The sequence below is a fragment of the Chenopodium album genome, chromosome 3, assembly GCF_948465745.1.
Source record: "Chenopodium album chromosome 3, dcCheAlbu1.1, whole genome shotgun sequence".
NCBI lineage: Eukaryota > Viridiplantae > Streptophyta > Magnoliopsida > Caryophyllales > Amaranthaceae > Chenopodium > Chenopodium album.
The window spans coordinates 3540888-3568023 of NC_137836.1; the positions used below are offsets into that span (position 1 = coordinate 3540888).

The window sequence follows — 27136 nt, forward strand, 5'->3', positions numbered from 1 at the left end:
GGAAACTCAAAGAAGCTATTCAAGATCTGATCGATAACAATGAAACTTCCGAGATTCTAGCCATCGAAGATGACCAAGCATCCTTCCATCCATCACTTCTTATCACACCTGTAGGAGAGCCCATGATCGAGACAACTTATATAACCTCTCTCGATAAGGTGGCCATGATTGGGGAGGATGAAAGTCTTTTCTTAGATAATACCAGGGAAGACTCGTCAAATCTAAAAGAGGACGTTCGAAAATTACAAGATGTCGTTGCCATGCTCTTGAATGTGGTAGAAGGACTAGCAAATCGGGTAATGGTCATCGAACAAAATTCTCGCCAAGGATTTAATGAAGAACTCAATGCTCCTAAGCCATAGGCAAAGCGGACCATTGAAGAATACACACCAATAGGAATGACTTACAATGAAGCTTTTGACTGTCTTCACGATCAAGGTCAAGACCCTCCACCTGAAAAACGTTTTCCCGATTGGGATCCGAATTCCTATTGTCGATACCATAAAGGTCGCGGTCACACTACTGAAAAGTGTCTCGCCCTCAAGGATCGTGTTCAAGACTTCATTGATTCAAATCTCCTTCATGTTCCTCCGCGTGACAAGAAGACCAAGATTAGTAACAATGGTAACAGTGGCTGTAAAGGGAAGAAGAACGACTATCCTTCTTCTTCCGAAAACACCTTCTCTAGTAATAGTGTTGGTACCTGCGACCTTAGTGAGATCCTAGCCATGGGTAATCGAAAGCAACCGAAAAGGGAATTTACCCCTATTGGAATTAGTTACGATGATGCTTTTGATCGACTCCATGCCAAAGGAATCATTACTCCCATTGGACCTATTCAAGATCCCCCACTTAAGAAAAGATTGCCTAGTTGGAATCCAAACGAACACTGCAAGTACCATCAAGGTAGGGGTCATGCTACTGAGAGCTGTTGGAAGCTAAAGGAGGATATCCAACATTTGATTGATAATAATAAGCTTCCCATACCTCCAGTTAACAAGAAGAGCGAGTGATGATAAAGCAAACAATACAAGACAAGAGGCGAGCTTCAACGACAAGATCTCGTGACCTCTTTATTCTATTTCTTTTTTATTTACCCTTTCCCAAATAAGTCTAGCATAGGCACCTTTTTATTCTCCTTAGATTTATTTTGTAGGATCATTATATATTTTCCTTTAATAAAATGAGCATTTATTTCCTTATATATGATCATTTCATTTCATTACATTAAAAAAAATGTTGAATTAAGCACAAGGTATACCAATGATTTGAGGCACCCCTTGTAGCCGCATCATATCTCCTTTCACCTTTCTAATATACAATCCTTTCTTCATAAGCCACTTTGAGCCTCGTCTAACGATAGACCTTTCTTTTTTCAACCTACATCTACCTAACCTTGGGATGGGATGGTGTGTAACTTGTGCAATTCTAAAAAAAATTTAAAAAAAAATTAAAAAAAAAAAAGCTTGAGTGAATTTAAAAATTAAAATAGAAAAAATAAGCAAAAATAAATAAATAAAGTGTACAAAAGGGCAAGTGTTCCAATGTCTTTGATATGAAAATGTCTTTGATAAGAACACGTCTCAGATTGCATCTCTTATCGAGTGCTCGGTACCGTGCCTGAGAAACATGAATGCCAAGTGAGTGATAGACCGTATTATCGAGATTTCCCATACTTATAAAAATGAAATAAATGCTAAAACAAAAGAAAGAGATAAAAAAGAGAGTAGAAACTCAAGCATGAAAATACAAAGATTCAAAAGCAAGGTTGCACACCTTGGGGGCTTATCGAGGGTCTTGAGCCTTTATCCCTTTCTTCTATAAAGTTTAGACTAACCACGTTACAACCCTTAAAAAGATCTTTTTGAGGTATACATGCACTTGTGCGAGGTTCGGCTAGAGTTACGTTCGGCCTGATTCCTAACGGATACGTAGGCAACCTCACATCGAGGTGCGGCCGTAATAAAAATGCATTCATATTCACATTCACACACTTACACCATGATCATATCAAGGAATTCCCTATGCTCATCCCTATTCATTTAGAGCTAGACTTGGGGGATTGATCCCTACATCATTAGCCTACCTAGCCTAAGAGTCACTTTCATTCGACTCTTCTAAAAAATAATATCTTTCCACACACTTAGCTCTTGCGGCCTAACTTTAGTGTCACTTTCACACACCGCACAGATACATGACCAAATATACCTTCCCTTAGGAACCCTTTGTCATGAAATCTTAACACACCGCTGAAGCATGCCTTGTCACATCACTCATCACTCATAATTGTCATTGCATCACGAATTATGAAGTGCTTAGCCTCCGTGCCTAAGTTACCCAAATACTTTCATCATTGAGTTAACAATTGAGATAGCCTAGCATGAATTAATCCTTGCACCTTGAGAGATAGTATCAAACAACATTTGACTAAGCTCATTCAACATGCACCTTCAAAACATCACTTCGATTCTTTTTTTTTTTTGCGTCTTTCTTTTTCGGGAGAAAGTCGGTACCCTCCACGAAAATGACGGAAAATTTTTGCTTTTTTGCATTTTTGAGTCGTACAATCAACACTATGCACAGACGGGTCATGAGTCACACGTTTCAAACACTTTGAGTCGAGTCAACCTCGAGTCAATCAATCACAGAGAGTCAAGTTTATACCTTGAGTTGTGTCAAGTCGATGAGTTAAGCAATGCTAAACCTTAGGTCAACCCTAAGATGATTAAAGAAATTGGCAAAGTTATATAGTAAAAAATAAATACAGGTGCAGTAGAACAGGGAAGACCCTACTCTAGCGCCGGACAAAAACATTTAGCGTCTGGCAATAGTTTTCAGCGCTTGACGCTAGATGACAGTGTCTGGCGACAGAGTCAAATTTTAGCGCCAGAGATATTTCAGCAGCGACAGAGCTCGAAGCCTCTCAGAAAGGTGATTTCGACCTCATACGGCAATTTCGGGTTCCTTGGTACGCCAGTTAGCCCCTATAAGCAATTTGACATGATTAAGTAATCAGTTTGATTACAATTGCAATAAGTGATCGACCTGATGAAAGATCGTCTCACTTAGCTTAAAGCGCCTAATCACGGAGACACCGACATACTGGTTTTAGCGGAAACAAAGTTCAGGCGAGCTTTAGAGATCGACAAACGTTGGTCTTCAGAAATTTCTCCTTCAGAATATTATCGCAACAAACGTTCAAGTATCGAAGCTCTTTTGTTCAGAGACGCGTGAACATCTCCATCAAAGCTCTTTGCTCTAGAGACGCGTGGGCATATTATTCAAAAGCTCTTTTGTTCAGAGACGCGTGAACATTTCCATCAAGCTCTTTTGTTCAGAGACGCGTGAACATTTCCATCAAGCTCTTTTGCTCCAGAGACGCGTGGGCATATCATTCAAGCTCTTTTGTTCAGAGACGCGTGGACATTTCCTACAAGCTCTTTTGCTCAGAGACGCGTGGGCATCCTATTATCAAGCTCTTCGTTCAGAGACACATGGACACATCATTCAGAAGATCATATAAAAAAGAAGCTCTTTGTTCAGAGGCGCGTGAACATATCCAAAAAAAGAAAAGAAGCTCTTTGTTCAGAGGCGCGCGAACATATCAAAAAGAAGATCTTTGTTCAGAGATGAGTGAACATCGAAACAGCAAGGTGGCGTTCCCTAGATTGTGGAGAGTTGTCACAAACAACTGAGGATTGTTTCAAGAGAAGCAATCTTCGATAGTATTCCCTTGGACGTGGAATATTATTAATGCGGAGGAGGATCGTTTCAGGCGAATCAATCTTCTAATTTGGAAGCAGTTACAGGCGTAGCAGTTTTCAAGCGGGATGGCATTCTCTAGCTTGCAGGAGGTCATCAAAACAAGGATACAACAGCAATGCGGCAACAATCGGTTACTTTCAGAGACGTGTGCTCGACGGTGCAAGATACGCGTTTCTTAACTCTCTTATCTGTTTAACTAACGCTAGTTTTGTAGGTATCGGCGTTACAAGAGTGGTTTAGGATCGCAGAACGTTCTGAATCATTCTCCGTCCCTATCGATACTTTGACTTTTGTTTTCGAAACTTGCGTTTCTCCAAACTCAGTCAAAGTGGGGGCTTCTGTAGACACCCATTTGTGTCTCCCCAAAACCAAACCCAGTGATGAGTACCTTTCACGTCGAATCATAATCGAATGAAGTGAAAGTGTGGAAAGTTTAGTGTTGCGGATAGTTTTAATTTCTTTTCTCTTCTCTCTGTTTTTGAAAACTTATTTTAAGAAAACAGCAAATCCAGTTTGTTTGGTCCATGATATAGGTCCAATAGTAGTGTAGTTGGATGAGGCTTGACAAGAGCTTTCCAACGATATATTATAAGCCCAATTCCGATGAATATTGAGGAAGTTATGGCCAATTTACTAAACTGGGACCGATTTGAACCTTATATGCGGCCCAATGATCTAGGGGAGGGCCTAATACGATTTATCATTCCTAATGCAATTAGGAATGGTTTTAGTCTTCTAGATTCTTCTAGAAGGTTCTTTTCATTTCTAATTCAATTAGCATTGATAAATTGACTTTTGTTGACTTTTCAGAGTTTTAATTAAAATCAAAGAACATTTTTGAGGGAAAGATAAGATTTTATCGTCCTGTACGACAAATTTATCTGATTTTAGAAAACGCGTCAAAAACAGGATTAGCGCCTAACGCCAGGCATTGGCGCCTGGCGCCTGGCGCCAATAAGCCAGCGTTGGCGCCAGCTCTGTTTTAGGTGCGCCATACTCAGTTTTGATATTTTATTTTTTTGGCTGATTTTCTCTAAAAATAACGTCGTAAAAAATCCGCTTTCATTCACCAATTCTCATCGACATTCATCAATATTCACCTACAACCAGTTTACATTCTCTTCTTTAATCATTCATCATCTCTCTCTCTCCCTTTTTTCTAAACTTGCTTTTTACATACAAAATTCCGCATTCATTAGATCTAGAAACACCTAGTCATATTCGAAGTTGCCTTCGCCCTAGACGTGAAAGGTTTAATTTCTGAGGGTTTGGTCCCAAATCTCTATTTCAATTATTTAATTTAATTGTTTGTTTATTATTTTCCTTGAATTTACTAACGTGTGTATTTTGTTATTAGAAAGAGGTACGAGGCATCAAAGTAAGTACTTTAATGGTTTTTATTGATATTATGATATAGAAATCATGTTTAGGTTGATGTTATGATTCCTAGCATCATGTTTAGGGAAAAGGTTATAATATCAAATATGCTTATTATGGTTCCTGCGATGCTTCCTATGTTCTTCCTAATATTTATGATTGTTAGTATCATGTTAGGGTTAAAGATTTGATTTTTATTGCTTAGTGACATGTTAGGGTTTGTTATTAATCTTGTTAGTATCATGCCTAGGATCTTGCTATTTTTATTATGCTTTAACATGATTTATGATTATTTTTATAATTGTTTTGATTATGATTATAATTTTATTATTGCTATAATTATTATTATTATGATTATTAATATGATTGTTATTATGATGATTATTGTTTTGATGATTATAATTATTTTTATGATTATTTATTATGTTGCTTGATTATATTTATTGTTATTGCTTTATCACGCCTTTTATGCATGTTTAAAGGGTATTTGTACTTGTAATCACGCTTAATAAGATAATTAATAATCTTGTTTAGGGTGAATATGATTATAATTCAAGTGATCGCCAATAATAGGTTTGTTTGTGCATTATATTCAACCAACATAGATAAACAGGTTTAGGGTTAACCTATTGATTGCATGTTAGTCAGAAAGCGCACATGAATACGATCTGAATAAAGTAGAGGCCTATTATTAGGGCAGGTTCAATCTCTTTTAGGTTGGATTTGTACCTTCATCCCCGAACCCTATTTAGTTCAAGACCTTATGGAGTTGACGATCTCTTGGATCGTTAAGGGGTGTAACCTTCACCCTGTGAACGGTTTACAAATTCCTAAAACTTGTTGGCGATTCTTTTGCTCTATCTTCTTCCCTTTTGGACGCCACCGTACTTTAGTGTATGATCACAGTGGGGTTCAAGCTTGGGGTTAACGCTTGAAATTATTCCCTACAGTTTTTGGCGACTCCACTGGGAGGATTTCTATTTTAATTCCTGAATTTATTTCGGCAATGATTTAGAATGAGTGGATGAGACTCGAAACGTTCTTTCAATTCTGTAGCGTTTTTTCAATTCTAGTTGTGAAAGATATTTCCGGCTCTTCCTACGGATAAATTCCTATGTTTTTTGACACATTACGGATGGTCTTTCCAATGTGAACCTTTTTATGCTTATGCCACAATGTTACAAAAATTACGCACAATGAATATCTAGAATCTTTCAAGTCTCATCCACTCATTCTAAATCAATTGCCAAAATAAGTTTTAGGAATCTGATTTTAGAAATCCTCCCCAGTGGAGTCGCTAAAAACTGTGGGGAATTTTTCAATTCTCAACTTTGATCCCCACTGTGATCATGCTTTTAGGCATGGTGGTGTCCAAAGGGAAAGAAGATAGAGATAGAAGAGTGGCCAACGAGTTTTAGGAACTTGTAAACCATTCAGGGGTGTGAAGTTTACACCCCATTCACGATCACGGAGATCGCTAACTCCATAGTGGTACGGAACAATAACTGGATATTCGGGGATGATGGTACGAATGCAATCAAAAAGAGATTGGACTCGCCCGGAAAATCGGGCTCTACTTGATCCTTATGATATACATTGTGCGCTTCTCGATCAACATACATACAACAAGTTAATCTTAAACCTGTTTAATCTACGTCGGTTGATTATTAATGCACAATCACATCTATTATTGGTGATCACTTGAAATTAAAATCATATTAGCCTGAATCAAATTATTAATTATCTTAATAAACATGATTTCAAGTGCAAATTCTCTTTAAACCTGCAAGAAGGGGCGTGATCAAGCAATAACAATCAATCATGAATAATCATAATATCATCAAAATATCACTAATAGCAAGATCCTAGGCATGATATTAAATGGATTAATAACAAATCCTAGCATGTCACTAATAGAAACAATCAGAGCATTATCCTAAACATGATACTAGAAATATCCTAAACATGATACTGGAAATCACAAAGACATCCTAACATGATACTAGGAATTAAAATAATATTCTAACATGATTTCTAATCCGAAACAAAAAAGGATGATTGATTTACTTACTTGGATGCGGTATTACAAGATATATAAAGATGTCCTAAACCTAGTGTTTGAATGGCTAAGTATCCTTTTAGCTCCGCTTGGCTAGAGTAAGGGTCTGCTTACATTTATTGAATTGAGCTGAACTGATTAGAGCTGAACTGAGCTGAATTGAACTAAACTGATTGGAGCTGAACTGAAATGAATTGAACTGATTAGAGCTGAACTGAACTGAACTAAACTAAACTAAACTAAATTAAATAGAGTTGAAATGAATATTTTATGAGAGAAGGAAATTAAAAGCTGAGCTGAACTGATTGAAGTTGAACAGAACTGAACGAACTGATTGGAGATGAATTGAACTGAACAGAAATAAAGTTGAAGTGAATAGTCCCTAAGTCCCAGGGCTACGCTTACACATCCGAGAGCTCGGCCTGCAAAATAAGGAAGGTTAGCTACCCCAGGGGTGTGACCCGGGAAAGCTCCTTCGATGCTTAAGTTAGCAAGAGTACTTTCTAGAGAGAGAAAGTACTTAGAGAGCGAAAGTAGAGAGACAAGGAGAGATAATTAAGAAAAAGTTACCATCATTAATGATTAAAGTGCTATTTATAATTGTACTTTCAGGTGGAAAAAGTTGTACTTCATTGGACAGATTATGGGTAAATCTGTATTTTGCAATGATTAATGATGGGTTGGATTATGAAGGGGTATTTTCGTAATTTCAGGTCACTGGGCTGAGGACAATGGAGTTGGCCCAAACAATATTATTAGCAACGATTAGACATTTTTTTCTCTCTACTTTATGTCAAATCGTTGCAAATAATATGAAATTGACGTAGCATTTGTTATTAATTCATTTTTATGTATTTTTCTCTGTAATTTTGAATTTTGAATTGGATCATATTATTAAGTTTTCCATAATTTTTTAGTTCGTTTATTGTGGTAACTATAGCATAGGAACTCCATTTTTACAATAAATAAACTTGTACCCTCGTAATTGCTATACGTACGATAAGTCGCATTCCATATTGTACTCATTGGCGGATCCAGCTATGGTCCCGGTAGGTCACGTGACCTAGGGAAAAAATTCCAAAAAAAAAAAAAAAAAAAAAAAAAAAAAAAAAAAAAAAAAAAACTAAGGTATATAAGAAAATGAAAGCATTGAATTATCACATGTGCACAGGTGGTTCAGCGGATTGTTGCTACTTACAATATATATTGAGAGGGGTATTTTGGGAAAGTGAAATTTATCACCCAAAACCCCCTTTCACTTTATATATAGGATTATTACTCCATAGTTTTTTCTATTTTTACTCTAGTTAGGGATCAATGTGATTAGTTTTACCTTATTTTTCCTTAATCTATACTACGTCTAATTTTTAACACAATTATACTTTAAGTAACCTAATCCTAACTATTTAGTGCTATCCATAACGGTAACATATATTCATTATATGAGCGATATCAATTAATTAATATCAGTAACCATTATTGAAATTGTGACTTAATTTTCAAAATGAATGAAAAAAAAATGTGATATAATGAAAGTTTTTTAGTCCAAAATTCATCCTCCTCCTCCATAAAATCAACCTCCTCCGTCACAAAATCATCCTCCACAAATTAAAATTCACCTCGTGCATCGATAGGTATGTGGAGTGACGGTGACCCAGCACCCATATGGATTCGCCACTAACTGTACTTCATGTTTTCAACACGTTATTTCTCGCAAAACAAATTATTCTTTTTATCTAAAAAAAAAAAAAAGAAAACTTAGCACCATCAATTACTTGTAATGGAGATTGTAATAAGATTAATTAGCTCGTTGTCCTACGCACCAAATTAAAGGGGGGAAAAAAAATACAAATTCATATATAAATAGAAGAAAGTGCGTTAGGCGCCTGCAATTTGCATTATAAATATATAATGTCACAAGATTCTTACTTATCTACTCTTCATTTTCAAAATTTCATGCACAAAATTTAATTGTTTTTGACGCTTTCTTCAAATTATTTTAAATAGAATTTTAAGTTCTTATCATATAGCCAATTAAGTTATAAAAATAAAAAATAATAATAATTCATGTAGCTTTCTCATGAATGTTATTAGATAGCTTTAATCTTATAACTTTATGAAATAGGCGTATAATAGTTGTTCTTTTTCTCTTTAGTTCTTAAACTGTGGCCTTTTATAAAAATTGTACCCTCATCATTGCAATACGATCGATTAAGCATCTTCCAGCTGCTCTTTTTCTTTAATTACTTTAAGCTTTAAACCATTACTTGATCGAACTACTTAAGCAATCCCGTGGCTTTAATTTTCGTCGGTTTTGAAGATTTCTTGTGTATAGAAGAAGAAATAATGTTCGTATTTACCATTTAAAAAATAATATACAAAGGGCTTGTTCTCATACGTTGAACTTCAGTTCAGTTTAGCTCCTAATTTCCTTCTCTTATAAAATATTTATTTCAGTTCAGTTCAGTTTAGTTCAGCTCAGTTCAGTTCAGTTCAGTTCAGTCAATGAGAACAAGCCCTTCAGTACTAATCTAGAATTGTAACATATATACACTCTACATGAACTTAGGGTACATTTTATTTTTGTAATTTTTAATTAATCAGATTATATTTGTAAATTGAAATTGAGTAGCCTTTAATTTATCAATCTTTATAATAATTTATACGAAGTATATGTTTATGTACATTTCTTAAACTTATGTTATTGTGATTTATTTTTCTTGAAATATTTAAAATTATGTCAACAAAGTAGAGTTTTAGGGTCTGTTCTTATTTACTGAATTCAGCTGAACTGAACTGAACTGAAATGAATATTTTATAAGAGAAGGAAATTAGGAGCTGAACTGAACTGAACTGAACTGAAATGAACTGAACTGAACTAAACTGAAATGAGCTGAATTGAAATGAGCTGAGCTGAACTGAACTGAATTTCAACGTAAGAGAACAAACCCTTAGTAAGATTTCCCTTTTTTTTCATCTATAATTGGGATGTGTTTGGCAAGACTAGTTAATTGGAGTTGCAAAATGGATGGGTAACACTTAAGTAATTTGATTGTTTTTTTTATGAAATGTTAGTAGAACTAGCTCATTATGAAAGTATTTTGTAATTGATGCTTACTTATCAAGCAAGACTAAAAGAAATTCAGATGTACGAGAATATGAGGTTTGAATCTTGTCAAGTAAGGATGGTTGGGATGAATATTCTATTACCACCCTTATTTTTCTTACTCTCGATCGTTTTCTTGAATATATGTCTAGCATATATTGTACCTAGAAACCATGAAAGTTACTTTGATGTAATTAAAAATTTCAGTCATTGGTCTAGCCAAATTAGAAAAAATGTACAGAGTAATATATATCGTACTCATCAATAATTTTTTTTTTAAAAAAAAGCCCATAAGAACATTTCCAAAATCATATGGCAATGAATAGAGTACCTCTTTAGTCTTATTATAGAGTTTTTAACTCAATTTTTTTTAATCTATACTAATTTATTACGAGGGTATTATGCTACATGCAACTCTTAAGATGCATCAGAGATTCAATCATCCAACGCAACCTTGTACACTTTAATTCGGATAAATCATAGGAAATATAGTCTATCATAAACCACAACCTGGTTGCATGAATGTAGAAGTGCCAAATTCATCACCATGAAAATAGTATAAAGGCCATAGCATTATTATACATTATAAAAACCAATAAAAATTATAAAGTATGGTGTTGGAAATGCACAAAGTAAAGATTTAAGGTATGATCCATAACGTAAGCATTGTGCAAAGGCGAGGCAACTTTTTTGGACTAAACTTTATTTTGGAAGGGAAAAGCAAAATCTTCCCTAAGAAAAATCAAAAAAGCTAGAGCACTTCTTTTAATGGTTAATGTGGTTTTAGTGAAAAATAATTATTTTCTTAAAAAAATATTTCATATAAAATAATTTAACAAAGAAAGAAAAGAAAGAATAACTTTTACTCACTTTGATTTTCGTAACCCCAAACATTCTCTCACCTTTGGAAAGCATGGAAGAAAAAGTTGTGGTATATATAAAAGGGAGTTTCAAGTTAAAATAATTGAAGGGGTAAAAGTTAGAACAAATTTGACAAAGACGCACATAATCAAGCATCTCCTTTTCTTTTCTAAATTAAAATTAAATAATAATTAAAATAAATAAATAAACAAAGCTTTAAAGTGAGTCTGATTAGAATCGCAAAAAGATAATTATCTTCTCACCTTTTTGAATTAAAGAGGGGCAAAAAAAAATTAAAAACCTAACGCATAAGTAGAGAATTTGTCGCTATTTACATGGTGAAAAGATTAGGGAGGAGCTTCAAGATCAATGCATTAAGTATTGTTATTATGTAATTATGTAGGCCCTATGAGCTGCGATATCTTTCAGCCTTTTTCATGTGCTTAACGTAGTAGATAAATAAATTTGTTTAATTCCTCAAAAAAAAAAAAAAAAAAAAAAAAAAAAAAAAAAAAAAAAATGTTTAAGACGTGTAAATTAATGTGTATATAGTCTTGTATGTGATGCGACACGTCTTTAACTTACAGGGGTTTAATCTGTTAAAATAGAATAGGCTGGTTTGTGTAATTTTTTGAATATTTTTTTATCGTATTAATGCTTGTAAGTTGAAATATGTCATGACTCATGTCATATATGCATTTAGATATTTTGAGTATTACAAAAGATTAATCTCATTTGTGAATTACTGAATTGTGATGGACACCAGCATTAGAACAATAATTGATCGATCAAGCTTCAAAATCCTATGAATATATATTAAGTATATTTAATAACTAATTATTTGTTTTTATAAATTTATCTTGATTCTTGAAGATGGTCTTTAATACTTGAACACGTGCAATGCTAAAGCTTCAACTTTTGCATGCACGTGCATATATACTTCTTAGTATTTAGGTTATATAATTATCCCGTGTGCATGCTTTGAAATATTTCCAATCCATTGCTGCTTATATAGGTGAAAGGTGAAATAACATATTCAAATAATACTGAAAACCTAAGCCGTTTATTTATTAATAATCTTTATTTTTCAATTAGGCCATATTTGGTGAAAAGCTGAAAGCTGAAACTAATTATATTAACTGATTTTGACTAGGTAATTGTATTAACTGGTTTGACTAACTTATATTATTAATTAGCTGATATATAAAAATGTTTGGTAAATAACCGATTGATTATGTGAAATGATCAATAATCTAATTGTGGGGGTAGGTAGTTCATACAAGATTTTAAATTAAATAGGGGTATAATTGTTATTTCACCATAACAAATGAATAAGCTAATTAAGCTATTTTTAAAAAAGAGTTAATTTAGTGGAATAAGCTCTTTAAATAAGTTTTCCATTAAGCACCTTTAAGTTAGCACTTAATTAGCTTATTTAATAGTCAATAAGCTAATTTTGCTCGGGCAAATTCTATATTATTGTCTATAAAACGGTCATGCCTTTTCACAATAAAATTTAGTCATCAAATAACAATAAGAGAATTGAAAAATCATATTCCTTATGTATTCTTCATTTCTTCACAAGTCATCCTATATTATTATTCAATCTTTCGACTATTCAGGCAATCAATTAACCAATCTACTGCTAAATTTTGATAATTATTAAGGTTAAGTATTTGGTTAATAAAACTATTTTATTTGATGTACTACATTCTAGCTAAATAGATATTATATTAAACTTAATAATGAGCTAGTTATATCCTATGGAGAAAAATCCATTAGGAATATTATGGTCTGATGAAGCCTGTGTGGGTATGAGATTCTATCCTCCTCTCAAAAGCATGAAGGTATATGCTCAATTTATGCTTGTCACTAAGGCGAAATTTCGTCATATAATATACTAACACCACATAATAATGTTTCTCTTTTATACTTTTGTATTAATTAAAGATACATTGAATCAAACACTCTTTTGTTTTCTTTTTATTTTACGCAAAAAATATTTAGATCAGTTGAAAACCTAAATTAAATCATGTACGACCTATATATATAAGTATGATCACCATCCACACCATCTATAGTAATATTAGGGTTAGTTGTTGTTAAGCTAGTTAATTAACATGTTGAATATTTATGTACAATGAATGGATGAATTATACCCTATGAGGAAACATGGGGAATATTATAATGAACTTTGAAATTATGGGAATCTAATTTTCTCTTAAAAGGAGGAACCAAGTTAAAGATATGCTTTTCATTTAAGAAATGTGAAATTATGGTATAAGGCAGAAAGTGGGGTGTCCCTTTTTATGAGAAAAAGCTCTTAACTTTCTCACACTTTTGTGGCTGGTGTTTACCACCTTTTCTTGCATTTACATATAATGTAACATTATTATAGTTATTATTATTAAAATTATAGTATTATGGAGTATATAATATAATGTACAATTAATTAAATTAAAAAAGACTTAGGATATGGGCTTCTTTTTGCACCCTTTATATGGAATTGCCTTTTACTGATTCTTGGTTCAGGTAACAAAGCAATTGGAGAAAAAGCTTTCCATGCATTATTGAATCATATACTATACAATGAATATATTTTTGTGTATGATTCTTAATGTTAGACACATGGAGAGCAAAATTTTTAGGATTTTTTTGGACAAAAGTTGGTTACCTTTTGTAAGTGAATTCCGCAGATAATGGCACTTCATGTGTTCTTCATTTGTATGGAGATCTATCAAATCTATCAAGGACTAGACGGTACTTTATATTCTTTTGATCAAACAACTTATTACTTATGCAATTGAGTTAAGGAAATATATACATGATGCAATTAACTTGATTTATAGGCTAGCTCATGAAAGAGTGTGAGCTTGTAAGCATATATCTAATTTCGAGTCAATCAATCAAAATCAACTTGAAATATTAAAAGCCCGTGAAAATTTATCACATTCTACATGCTTTAACTTGTTTAGACCCGAGATGTCTTGTTAAAGGTCCATAAAATGTAGTATATTTTGATTAAGAGAGAATTTACATCATTTTTCATATTTATATTGTTTTGAGTAGTACTACGTAATAAGGAGTTGTGAAGACTAAACGATACTAATTAATAAGTCCACTTTTACATATGTATATATAAAACTGTTTCAATTGAACTATTGACCATTGACTATGTACGAATTTGAAACAAACTACAACATGAATATTTAGAAAACCATTGTATGATGCAAACCCTAAGGATAAAAACTATGACATGTGACATCTAAAACAATTTTCTATTAATACCTAGTTTGCAGGTCTCTCGCAATGCAAAGACTAAACGGAGTATTATACTTTATCCGTCCTTTACTAATTTCACCATTTAGGTTCACCATGTTTTTAGGGTCTACTTAGTAATTATATATGGACATTTTGAGAATTTTGAAGAAAAATAAGTTTGTGTTAACATATATATATATATATATATATATATATATATATATATATATATATATATATATATATATATATATTTGGTGGAGTTGGTGGGGAACTCACCTTGTGACATTGAGGTCACAAGTTCGAGCCCTTCCAGCTACTAAATGCTTGGGAGTGGCAACAGTTAGAAACATTTTTGAATTGTCTCTTTAGATGACAACATTTTTCATTTGTTGTCTTTGTAAAAGTGTTGCCTTATGTATCATTCTACCTTGGCTTTCAAAATTGTTGCCTTTGAATAAAAATGTGTTGCCTTATGAATAGACAACGGGGGCATATACTACACCTCATATGTGTTGCCTTAGCTACAAGGCAACACTTTTTTTATATTAGGCAATGGTTTTGCACTGTTACCTTTGCTTTATTTTGTTGTAGTGACCCTAACACGCTTAGAAGGATTCCGTTTCCAGAAACAAATATGAAACGGAGGTAGTATATTAAGACACCAATGAAGAAAAATGTGACAAGTAAAGAGAAAATTCAAATTTCTAAATTTATAAAATGTTTATCAAGAAAAATTTATGTAATTGACATTTAGCTCGATGTTAACTGGCATTATTTTCAGGAGTAAAGCATAATACTAGGGTCTGAACTTTGGCCAAATGTAAGTATAGGGGACTCACCTTTCAAATGTTTGAAGGAGGGGACTGAAACCGGTTCGGGGAGTTTTCTCCGGTGTATTCACCCGTTATTACCAGTTGCCCAAATTTTTTAAAAAAAATAATAAAGGTCTGAAATTGCAGAGCTCTTCGATTTGCGTGACAAATCTCAGTCGTTCGAGATTTTGAGCGGGAATCTGAAGGGGCATCTTGAAGCTTCTATATATTCTTAGCTTCTCTTGCAAGCTTTGGGAACATTATTTTTCTATAAAAGAGTAGCATCTTTCCTCTACTTTATTACGCTTACCTCCATTTTCAGAAAGCTCCAACCACTAAATTTACTTTAATTCTCTAGTGTACTCATGTATTGGCTTGTTGGTCCCACCTTCGAGGAACAGATTGAGAACAAAGTTGCACGACTTGAAATCTTCCCAACTTCGCCGCCCGTTTAAACTTCAGTAGAGTGTAGTCAGCAACAACCTTCCTTGAGTACTTGTTTGCTTCATACAAATCTTTCCTCATTGATAACAACTCCTGTTTGAGATGCTGCTTCTCCTCCATTAATCCTAAAATGACATCAGTCTGCCAGGTTGTAGGAGGGTCTGTGTCTACCCACCTAAAATATTTGCATCCCCTCTATCTGTCTCCGCATCATAGTCTGGACAGGCAAAAAACCTTCTTCCCGGGTTGTCTTTAGTCCATGCCCTAATGCTTGACACCATCATCCCACAGTGACACCTCCTTGGAGTTGCACTCATGCATCCTCGACATTTGTCTGGAAAAAAAAAAAAAAAAAAAAAAAAAAAAAAAAAAAAAAAAAAACCACCACAAATTAAATTCCTACTAAGCTATACAAATATAAATTAAAGCATTATATTGACATACTTATACTTATACAAATATAAATATGGAATTTTCGCGGCAATGAAGGGATTACCTTTGTTTTTGTTGTATTTTTGAAAAAATTCTAAGTATTTTGTTGGATTAATTCAACTGGTTTTTGTGTTGCAAAGACAAGAATTTAAATAGCTCACAAATTGCTTGTAACGGCTATTTTTATTTATCAACAACTTTGAAGTTTCCCAATGCACTGAAATACTGTCAGTGAAAAGAAATTTTTTTTTTACAAAATTTAGCTTTTAAGAAGGAAACCGGTTACTGAAGGTAAGCTTGGCCGGAATAGTAGCCTTAGTCCCCTCCTTCAAACATTTGAAAGGTGAGTCCCCTATACTTACATTTGGCCAAAGTTCAGACCCTAGTATTATGCTTTACTCTTATTTTCAGCCACCTCCCTCTATTCTCCTATTACCTTTTCTCTCATCGCCTATTTTTCACCTTACTTTCTCCTCCTTTAACCTTCAATTTTAATGGTGGAGCCTGGTATTCACCTTACTTACTATCTCCTCCTTCAACCTTCAATTTTAATGGTCAGATATGCGCCTCTTCATAATAACATCGAACAACCTCTGTCATTAATGTTATAACACAGGTGCAAGAAAAGACAAATAATGAATGTAAAATTAACAAAAAAATAGACATAAATTTACATGGTTCACCACCAATGCGTTGCTATGCCCACGAGCATGCGAGTAAATGAGTAATAGTTTTATTGATATTAGGAAAACAGATTATACATTCAGAATAGATTTGAGACTAATCACAGAAACAAAAAATGATTGTCTCTCGAATTTTTAATATTATCTTTCTCAAAACTCACATGTGATAAACACACAAAAGACTCTCAAATTTCAAAATAATCAATCCACTACTGATCATAGCAGGTAGGAAATAAACTAGGAGTATTTATAATAACCCCTAGGTTCTAATAGAAAACAAAAGAACTCCTTAAATAGGGAAATAAGGCCCCTTGCCCAAACCTGACGATCTCTCACTGAATCTCGAGCGAGCTCTCTCTTGAACCATAGCTTAACCCCAATGCACCTGCTTCTATCCTCTGCAAGCTATTGATCGAGCTCTTGCTTACTCCTTCTGCACCACCTACTATTCTTCCTGAGCTATAGCCCACTCGCATAGGAGGTAAAGCTCTAATTTCGTCGCAACAACTCCAAATAAATTTACCTACGAACAACTGAGCTACATAGCGAGCTATAGCGAGCTGCTCCCAAGACACGAAATCTGATTCAAGGCATATTTAACGTCCGCAAAATAGAGAAAACAAAGAAGCAACAGAATGAACGGAGGAGGAAATCATCATCTACCCTTTGGGGTTAACTATGCCCTTTATTTATTTATTTATTTATTTATTTATTTATTTATTTATTTATTTATTCTTAGTATTTTTGTGTTTAAATCACCGCTAGAATGGGGTTCGTGGTGGCAAAATTGAAGCAATGAAGAAGAAGATGAAGATGGAAAGTAAGGATAGGAGAAAGAATAAAATGAAGCTAAGGTGGGTGGAAGGAAAAAGGAGGAAGAAGAATATGAACAAAAGAAAGGAAGAGGGAGCAAGAAATGGCCGATAAAAGCAAACATCTATCTCACTTGCCAAAAACAATAGTACTCCCTCCGTCCCTTATTTGCATGCCTACTTTTCTTTTTGGGGGTTTCAAAATTACATGCCTATTTCTATGTAAAGGGAATTGATTTTGGCACACTCTTAAATGATTTTGGCACACCTTTATGTTAGATGAGCATAGAAAACTACACTCTCACATAGTCACATAGAGGTGTGTCAAAATCAATTTGGTGTGCCAATCATTTCTCCTATTTAAAGAATGTACTTTTTGACTATATTCCCTCTTTTAATGAGTTGTCAACAATTTTCTTTTATATTTTTTGTACTTTTGATATCATTTTTCAACACTTTTTCTTTCTATCTCTTCATTAATTACCAACTACATTTTCTTTCTCTATACTTCTCTCTAACCTCACATGCATGCACATTTGTACTTCCCAATCATGGGTTTTAAGGAATCTCATAGGCATGTATATAAGGGACAGAGGGAGTAATATATTTTTTAAAAAAATTAGTAGGCATAGATTTTAATGCAACTAATTATTTATTAAAATGCCTAGAACAAATAAAGAAATTATCTCTCTTCTTTCATACCTTTATATTATTATTATTTTCATTTTTTAATTGAATAAACTACACTCAATAAAATATTACAATTACATTATAATATGATAAATGTACTTATAAACATATTTTAAATGTTTTGCACAAAATTTTTTTAAAGAAAAACTGAATAATTCCAACTTTAGTCATTCCTTTGAAAAATCCAAACTTTGGAATATTTTTAAGTAATTTGAAATTTCAGAGTTGTTCGCTTGCTTTGGTCCTATGTGATCGATAACCTACTGATGAAAATGTATATTATTCTTTAAAACTTTTTTTCCTTTCGACTACCAATACCACCTTTGAATGCCCCTCAAACCAACACAAACAAGGCATTTGGTGTTGAGGGAGGGGAAATGAAGGGTTTTTAGTGGTGGGAAAAGGGAAGAAAGTGGTTTTTAATTGGTGGTAGGTAACTAAGAGCAAGGGCCACCAGCCTTCTGGCCCAACTGGTGATATATGTAATATATAGTCTGCTCCTCTAGAATGACTAATAAATAGCTAATATTTGTCTTACGTTACATATCATGTTGTTAGTGATCGCCTAATTGATTTGTTGGAGTTTTGATTGGTTAGAGGAGGTCTCAAGTTCGATTCTTCGTTTTGAGCGTTTATTTATTTTTGTTTTATTTTTGGGGTTAAATTAATCGTTTCTTGGCCCCCATAGATTTTTATTCCTGGCTTCGCCCCTGACTAAGAAGAAGGGTTTTTGGTGATGGGAAAGGGGATGGGTGGTTTACAGTGGCTTGGGAAAAGAAAAAAAAAGGGTTTTCAATGGGGTGAAGGGGAGGGAGTGATTATCGATGGGGGAGTAAGTTATCGAGATGAGGGGTTTTCGATGTCGTGGAAGAAGTAGGACTGTAAGAGGGTAGTTTTGGTGGTGGGACAGGGAAGGGGGAAGGTTTTTGGTAGTTGGGTGGCAACTATATATGGTGGCTGTGGGGATGGGGGTGACCAGTAATGGTAGACGTGGAGAAGGGTGGAGGCTGGGAAAGGGTAGTGGTGGCGGCGGTTTTTTTTTTTTTTTTGGTATTGATACGTGTTCTGATAATCTATTATAATAAATTGGTGACTGGTTGAGACTAAAGAAAGCGAATGAACCTTAAATTGTGGATTATTTAAGAATAAAATAAAGTTTGAATTATTCAAAACAAATCAACCTCAAGTTTGAGAATATTATGTTCAAGATTGGAAATAGAAGTAGTGAATTTGATATTTTATACTCCCTCTGTCCCTATTTTTTGTTGCATTGCAAAAATTGGGTCAAACTTCAAAGACTTTGACCTTAAATTCCCATTGATAAAAAAAAAATAATATATTCACGTGGGGTTTTGTTAGATTTGTCTTATTGTATATTTATTAATAATTTTTACACGCATGAAATTATACTTCCTCCGTTTTTTAATACTTGCAACACTTCTTTAAAATGGAAATGTCACAATACTTGCAACACACTATAAATGGAAAGTTATTTTAGAGAAAAAATACACTATTTTCCTCATTTAAAGCCATGGTCCACTTTCTAACAATCACTCATCCTATTTTAAAGTGTATTATATTATATAAACCCTACATTTTCTTAAATACCGTGAAATAGTATGTGTTGCAACTATTAAAAAACGGAGGAAGTATATGTTATAATTAGACGTAAAAACCGTGTAAAATCCAATAGAGGAAAAAAAATGGAAATAATTAGACGTAAAAACCGTGTAAAATCCAATAGAGGAAAAAAAATGGAATTAAAAGGATAAAAAAAATTCGAATTTTTCTTCAAAAAAAAAAAAAAAAAAAAAAAAAAAAAAAATTCGAATTCGTTGAATCCGAAACTTACCTGACTGATGGAGTTGACACTTGACAAGTCTATCTAGTAATAGGAATGTTTCTCTAGCTAGCTAGCAAGCTTTATCTTGTATTTGTCCAATTACTGGCGTAGATTTTCATGCTATCAACATTTTTTTCCCAACAATTATTCGTGTCTTTTATTTGAGTATAATGAAGATCAACGTAAACTATATTCTATAATCTATATCCTATATGTGTTACTTTGAGCTTAAAAGAGAGAGAATTAAAATAAAAAAAAATAGCGGTGTAAATTACACCTACACACATTTTTTGATCGAATCTCATGTTAGTAAGTTGTAATATACGTGTTATTTAAAAAAAAAAAAGTTGTAATATAAGTAGCACCATTTATTAGGTAGGTAATCCAAGATACCTTCGACCTCTTTTTCTTATGTAGATTTTGATTGATAAATTAAAGGCCATATACTAGAGTAGCAAAGGGTTCTATATCTATTAGAAGTATATTGGTTTTTATTTGATGTGATAGATGTGTTGCTCTATCTCTTAATTAAAGTTAATTTAGTAATAAATAAAGCTCGTTATAAAGATTTTACCCAAAAAAGATAAATAATCATGTAATTGGTGTGATAAAACACATTGTAGCTAACCAAATGAAGGATATAGCGTTTTAAGGGGGAAAAAAAATGGTTATGAGACTTCGTGACATGCCTATAAGGTTGAATATTATCAATTACATGCAGTCGTTTAAGCATATATCATGTTTGATGGTGATCTTAAGAGCCATGAAGAAAGGCTTAATTGTGATCAAATGGTATGGTCGAGAGGGTGACATTGATTGTTTTTGAGGTGTTTAGTACGTCCCACACTTAAAACACAATCAATCTCTTGCTTGACATCGTTTTTGTTTTAAGTTTTCTATTTTTGTTAAAACAAAAAAAAATCAAAAATATGAAATAGGAAAAAGGTGTTTTTACTTTTTTGTTGTTAGTTTTTAAAATTATCATGAATTCAATAAATTTGACTAATTTTTTATTCATTATATGACATATATCATATGATTTTGAAAAACAAATAATAAAAAAAAATCACAATGATGCCAAACGAACCCTTAGATTAATTGATCCTAGCTAGGTCTCATGTAGTCATGTATGCATTTTTCCTATTAGTGAAGAAAATTATTGATTTGGATTTAAGACTAATTTAAGCTCGACTAAGGATCTTGACTATCCATTCCTCTAATTAAGGTATGATGAGTTTCCCTATACACCATTATTCCATTTCGATCGGTTTAGTATACCAAATGATCCTTTATTAGATCATGGTTTGCACTTGTATTATTCCTCAGCTTAAACACAATTAATCACAATTAGCGGGTGAATATCATAGCATAAGATAAATAGATAGCAAGATTTAGGTAAATAACGAGCTAAGTATTGATTAATTACATTACTTAAATAAATTTCATTCGATCACATTTATAATGCAATTCACTATTATCATAATAAATAAACTTCATCTATATACTTCTATCCTAAATTCATATATACAGTAATTAAGCAAAGCATAAAACAGTTATCTACTGCTTAAATATGTTTTTTTATTGAAATAAACATTGGTAGTTTATGACATATCGATGTCAACTTAAGAGGAAAGTTAAAGCCAAGAGACAAAAAGGAAGGATGACATATACCGGAGCAGGAAAACATCTGTTACAACTTACAAGTACTACTTTGCAAATATTCTTTTAAATTATTCTCTTTATAACTCCATTTTCCTGACTAGGAATATGTATTTATATGCTTCTTTATTATTCACACACATAATTGTACATATTACCAATTAGTTGGAATTCTATACAAGAACACTAATAAGGTAGCTTAGATGCATGCATCTGTACACATTTTGTTACCACGCCAATTATTCATAGAATGGATAAGATTTACTATAATTATTTGTTTGCATCTTATACGCGAAGCATCTAATCTTATTTTTTCTAGATTACCTATGTTTCTTTCTCACAGTGCGTGTGTACGTCCACGTTAACTTTTTTTCTGTAGTATGTATAAGTATCTATTCTGAACCCTACTTCCTTAGTTTCTTATAAAAGAGTACTTTTTTTTTTTTCCAAATAGTTGTAAACATACTTTGTACAAAGTAAATTATGATTTTAAAAAGCGAGTTATAACAAAATAGTAAAGCCAAACATGAATCTTATTAAGTAAAGGCATTTATAAGAGGACTATGCGTCTATGCACTTATATCTAAGACACGACACTTAATTAAAATCATAGTTCATAAATAAGGTGAAGCAATTAATTAGAAAAAAAAAAAAAAAAAAGGTGAAGCAATCTAGATATTATATTAAGTGGTAGATATATACACACTAAAAGTTATTAATAAAGCTATTAATTAGTTTTTTGGTGTTTAGAGAGCCACAAGGGCGGGGGGTGAGAATCGATCCCAAGATCTCCTAGAATCGGGAGGGAAGTTCTAACCACTTGAGCTATTATTAATTAGTTTAATTGCATAAGTTTAGTTGTAACCAAAACTACATGCATAAATTAAACCTTTTTTTTTTTTGGAAGAGAGGATCGTACGCGTTATCCTTTATTTAGCTTGAAAATCAAAAGAAATCATTAAACTGAAAAATAAAAGATGAAATAAAGGTGTTAAAAGGGAAAAAGAAAAGGCAACACTAATTTTAAGGTATGCGACCATATTCCAAATATTTTCAGCCGAAAGAAACCTTCTAATTATTGTTAAAACGTGTATTTCAACGACATTCTACTATTGAAAACCCAGCAGTTAATTGGTCACTAACTATAATCAACAAATCATTCCAAATATAGAAGGAAAATAAGTGATTAGAGAGATTGATGAACAGTAAATAATATTACAATAACAGTGAACATAACTTCTTTAAGTTACTCGTATATTTACAAGTAGCTAATAAAAGTACAATTTTACATAATTTAAGGTAGAAAATTCTTACCATTTTCAGTGATAAAAGGAAAAATAACCTTACAAAAAGTTCCAAAAATAAAACAAAAAAAAGAAAATAACAATATGCATGCATGAAGATCATATTATCACAACTCTTGGTGGCTTTTGAAGACAATACATTTATCAACTGTTGCAAGGAGCCCAATCTCATCCATGGAGTACGGATTCTCAACCGCGATAATTTCATTATCATCATCGTCGTCGTTTATTGATATATTCAAATCTAAGGAGAGACTTGGACTAGATGTTGTGTCATCCAAACAAGCACTATCTTCGATGTTCTTCATTTCATGGTCATCTTCTTGAGGCATAAGATCTACTTTGTGCTTCATTGAAGGGGAACATGCCCTAGATCTCGAGCTAAATCTTTCACAACTAAAGATAATAATCGCGTCACCAAAGCTAACCTCCTCCCCACTTGAATGCTTAGAGATTTTACCTCTTTCAATGGCCTTCTTGATTCCTATTTGAGAGCAATAATCCACTTGCTCTATATCCTCGACGAAGAAAACCCTATGTGGATCGTTTGATACCGCCTCAGCAAACCTTTCGGTGTAGCTACAACTTTGCTCATCTCTAAGCCTCTTGTTTCTAGAATCTTCCAAAGAGTCTACTACTCTTGTAGAGGAGAAGCTACTAAGGCCAATGGAAATGAACTTGTCTTGTGATGACCCGAAAATGAGCCTTGCCAATTCCCTAGCAATCTTCTCCTTAGCTTCAATATCAATGCCTTGGAAGAACAACCATGTCTCTTCCTTGTTGTTTTGCTCATTTGATTTTCTTCGCGACTTTCCTGACCTACAATGTAATATAGTGCTTACTATATCCATGATTATGTCTTTATGTCGCGGTACTTCTTGCTCAAGTGCATTGCAAAGTATCTTGAGATTCTCTGTAGTGTACTCCTTGAATCTTACACATTGTGACTCAATTAATGGATCCATGATATCACTTGAGGAAGTTGAGGTTGGAGTCGAATTAGGGTTTGATGAAATGAACGCGGTGGGGGTGGTATGTCTTCTTTGGAGGTGATCATTGGGTGACATTGACATTGTGAATGATGTTGGTGGTTCAATGGATCTATTCGAGGTTTCGGTCACCCAAAAGTTCTTGGGCTCAAAACTTTGGTGGGTGGGTTGTAATCTTGAGTGTTGAGGATCATATGAGAAGTTCGAGGTTGAAGAAGAAGGTGATATTGAAGAAAAACTTAAGGTTCTTTCAAATGATGGTGATGATGAAGTGCATATTGAGCCCCATCTTTTGCAAAGATCTTTGACTGGCACACAATCCTAATAGTAAAAGTAAATAACAAGATTTAAAAAAATAAAATAAAAAGTTGAAAAAGAATGAGCCACTTTTACTAAATTAATTTACTTGGGTTAGTTTAGTTGATCATAATTAACAAGTTCACTTTCAATTGGAAGAAAGTTAAGTTTTAAATTAGGATAAAATAATAACCTGATCATTGTTGGTAATGTTGCTTGCTTTCTTGCTATTTTCATCCTTGTATTGTTGGAGCCATGAAGGAAGACTTGAGTTGGTGGAGTCACTATTACAAGCACTACTTTGCCGGCTTTGTGACGACATATTCACGGTGCCGCTTGCCCGGTAACTGTCTTCTCCACCACCGCTAACACCACCACTTTCTAGCATCAACCAACTACTTCCATTCATATCCAACTTCTTGCTTGTCAATGGACTTTGTAAATCACTAGACAAAAATAATCATGAAAATAATCAACACCTTGAAAACAACTCTATAAACTTAATAATTACTAAAATTGATCTTCACCCAAAAAAGTATATAAACTTTTTCTCATGCAATTGATAAGCTATACATATATGCAAAGTACCAATAACTAGCTAGTTTTTCTTGTACTTTTTTTTTTTTTTTTTTTTGAATTTTCTAGCTAGATAAAAAATTAATTATATGATCACTAGATAGTGATTTATCTAGGTTTTGAGAAACCATTCTACAAAATTTCATAAGAAACATTCATTATCATTTAAAGAAACAAAAAATTTAATCATATGATCAAGGATGAGAAAAAAATTACTAATTATAGTAAGTTACCTCTCAGGCAAGAGACTTAAACCCAAGCTACCGGCAGGGATAGTGATGGCATGAAGACCCCAAAGCGACTCGAGCGAGGATTGACCGCCTTTACATCTCATGTAAGTTTGAAACGTTGCAATACCAAGAAGCCATAACTTCCCACTCTCACTAGCATAAGAGAGAGCCAATTTACCAATCTCAATAATCATGTGTTCAATAGGGCAATAATAACTTCTCCTAGGTTGATGTTGATCAACAAGGATATTATTATTACTTGCCCTAAACTCATTAACCCATTTAAGATCATCTAAATACAAGATCACCCCTTTATTATTATCCATACAACATGTCTTAACAAGGCACTTAAGCTCCCCTACTCGTTGCTCGACTTCATCCTTTGAAAGATGACCGAATGATGCAAACGACATATGGATGAATTTAACCTCTTTCAAGGCCTCAGGCACCTCTCCCTTTTCGACTCGATCCATAACTCCTCTTACTAGACCTTCTAAGATTGAAAGACATTCTCCTACAACAACTACACTATTTCTTTTTCTTTTGTTTACTAAACTATCAATCACACTTATAACATCTTCACTATTTTTCTCAACTCCTTGATTATCACATAACCTTGGTTTACCTACTTTTAATGATCCTGTTTGAGCCATAGATAGAAAACTATTACTATTATTAGTATTAGTAATATTATTGTTACAACTACTAAGATTATTGTTGTTACTATTATTACTATCCTTTGGCTTGATGATGTTGTTATTATTGTTGTTTGTATTTGTATTATTACTTGGAGTTTCAACGGAAACAGCTTGTTCTACCTTCCCTTTAACTAAGGTGCTCGAAAACCCGGCTTCGCGCATAACCCTACTAACACTAGGATCATCTAGTATAGAGATGATGAGCTGCTCTAGCTCAATCTTCACGGCCAAGAGAGGTTGTTGTTGGTTTTCGATCGAGCCTCGTCTTTGGTGGGCTTGGGCCCGTTTGAAGGCAGCCACGAGCGCGTTGGCTATAGAAGGGTGGTGGTGTTGGGCCGAGTGCGGGCCAAGCATCGGGCCGGAGGTGGATGTGGGGAGACGGTTTAAGGCCACGTTGAAGCAAAGCTCCAAGGCCCGGCATTGGAGGGGGTGGGAATGAGATTGTAGGCAGGCAGCCCGAAGTAGGCCCGATGATACCGACAACATCGTGTGGGCGACGTGGAGAGGGGTTACTTGTGCGTGGCCACGCCTTTTTGCTAGGGCGACGGCTTGCTTAACCACCGCCGCCGCTTCCGTTGTAAGGGCTTGTTGGATTGTACAACCTTGTGACCTCATAGTAACAATTATTGTTCTAAAAGATCACAAATAATATGTGTAAATAGATGTATGAGTTAGAGAAAAGTTTATAGGAGAGAAATTAAAGAAAAAAAAAAAACCTTAACTTTTAGGTAGATATATATGAAATATCATGAAGTTAGAATACTATAGAAGAATGAAGTAGCTAGGAATTGATCAAATAAAAGAAGTGTATATAAGAAAGTAAGATGAGTAGTAGGAGTTAATATGAAAGTGAAATAAAGATATATAATATGGTTTATAATGTATGAAATGATATGATAAAAATGATATATAATGGAGATGGATGGGTAAGGCTTAAAAATGCTTTTCTTGTGAGTGAGGTAAAAATGTGTTTGGGGGTCCAAAGAGGATTTAGTAGTGGAAAAGTGGATTGCATGTGCTGACAAGGAGTACGAAAATATTGCACCAAAATCAAAGGGAACTTAACTTTGCTCTTTTTTTTCTCACTTAATTAAGCTTCAATTCTTCTATCTTTTTTTTGGCTAGAAATTTAGATAAAGACATGATATATTTAGAAGTGGGTCTCTTTCTTCAATGCAAAATTTATGTATTTATGAGTGTATTATGGGAGCTTTTGAATGAATATTATTGGGTTA

The 27136-nt window shown here is 33.5% G+C and overlaps 1 protein-coding gene across 1 annotated transcript; it reads right to left on the reverse strand.

Moving 5' to 3' along the window:
• Window positions 1–23034: 23034 nt before the first annotated feature.
• Window positions 23035–26854, reverse strand: LOC145610516 (protein SMAX1-LIKE 3-like). Its single transcript, XM_081665841.1, has 3 exons — window positions 25207–26854; window positions 24591–24843; window positions 23035–24421 (listed from the first exon to the last, which is right to left on the reverse strand). Exons 1-3 carry the CDS (start codon window positions 26514–26516, stop codon window positions 23219–23221), a joined length of 2766 nt encoding a protein of 921 aa, XP_081521967.1. The 5' UTR covers window positions 26517–26854; the 3' UTR covers window positions 23035–23218.
• Window positions 26855–27136: the final 282 nt, after the last annotated feature.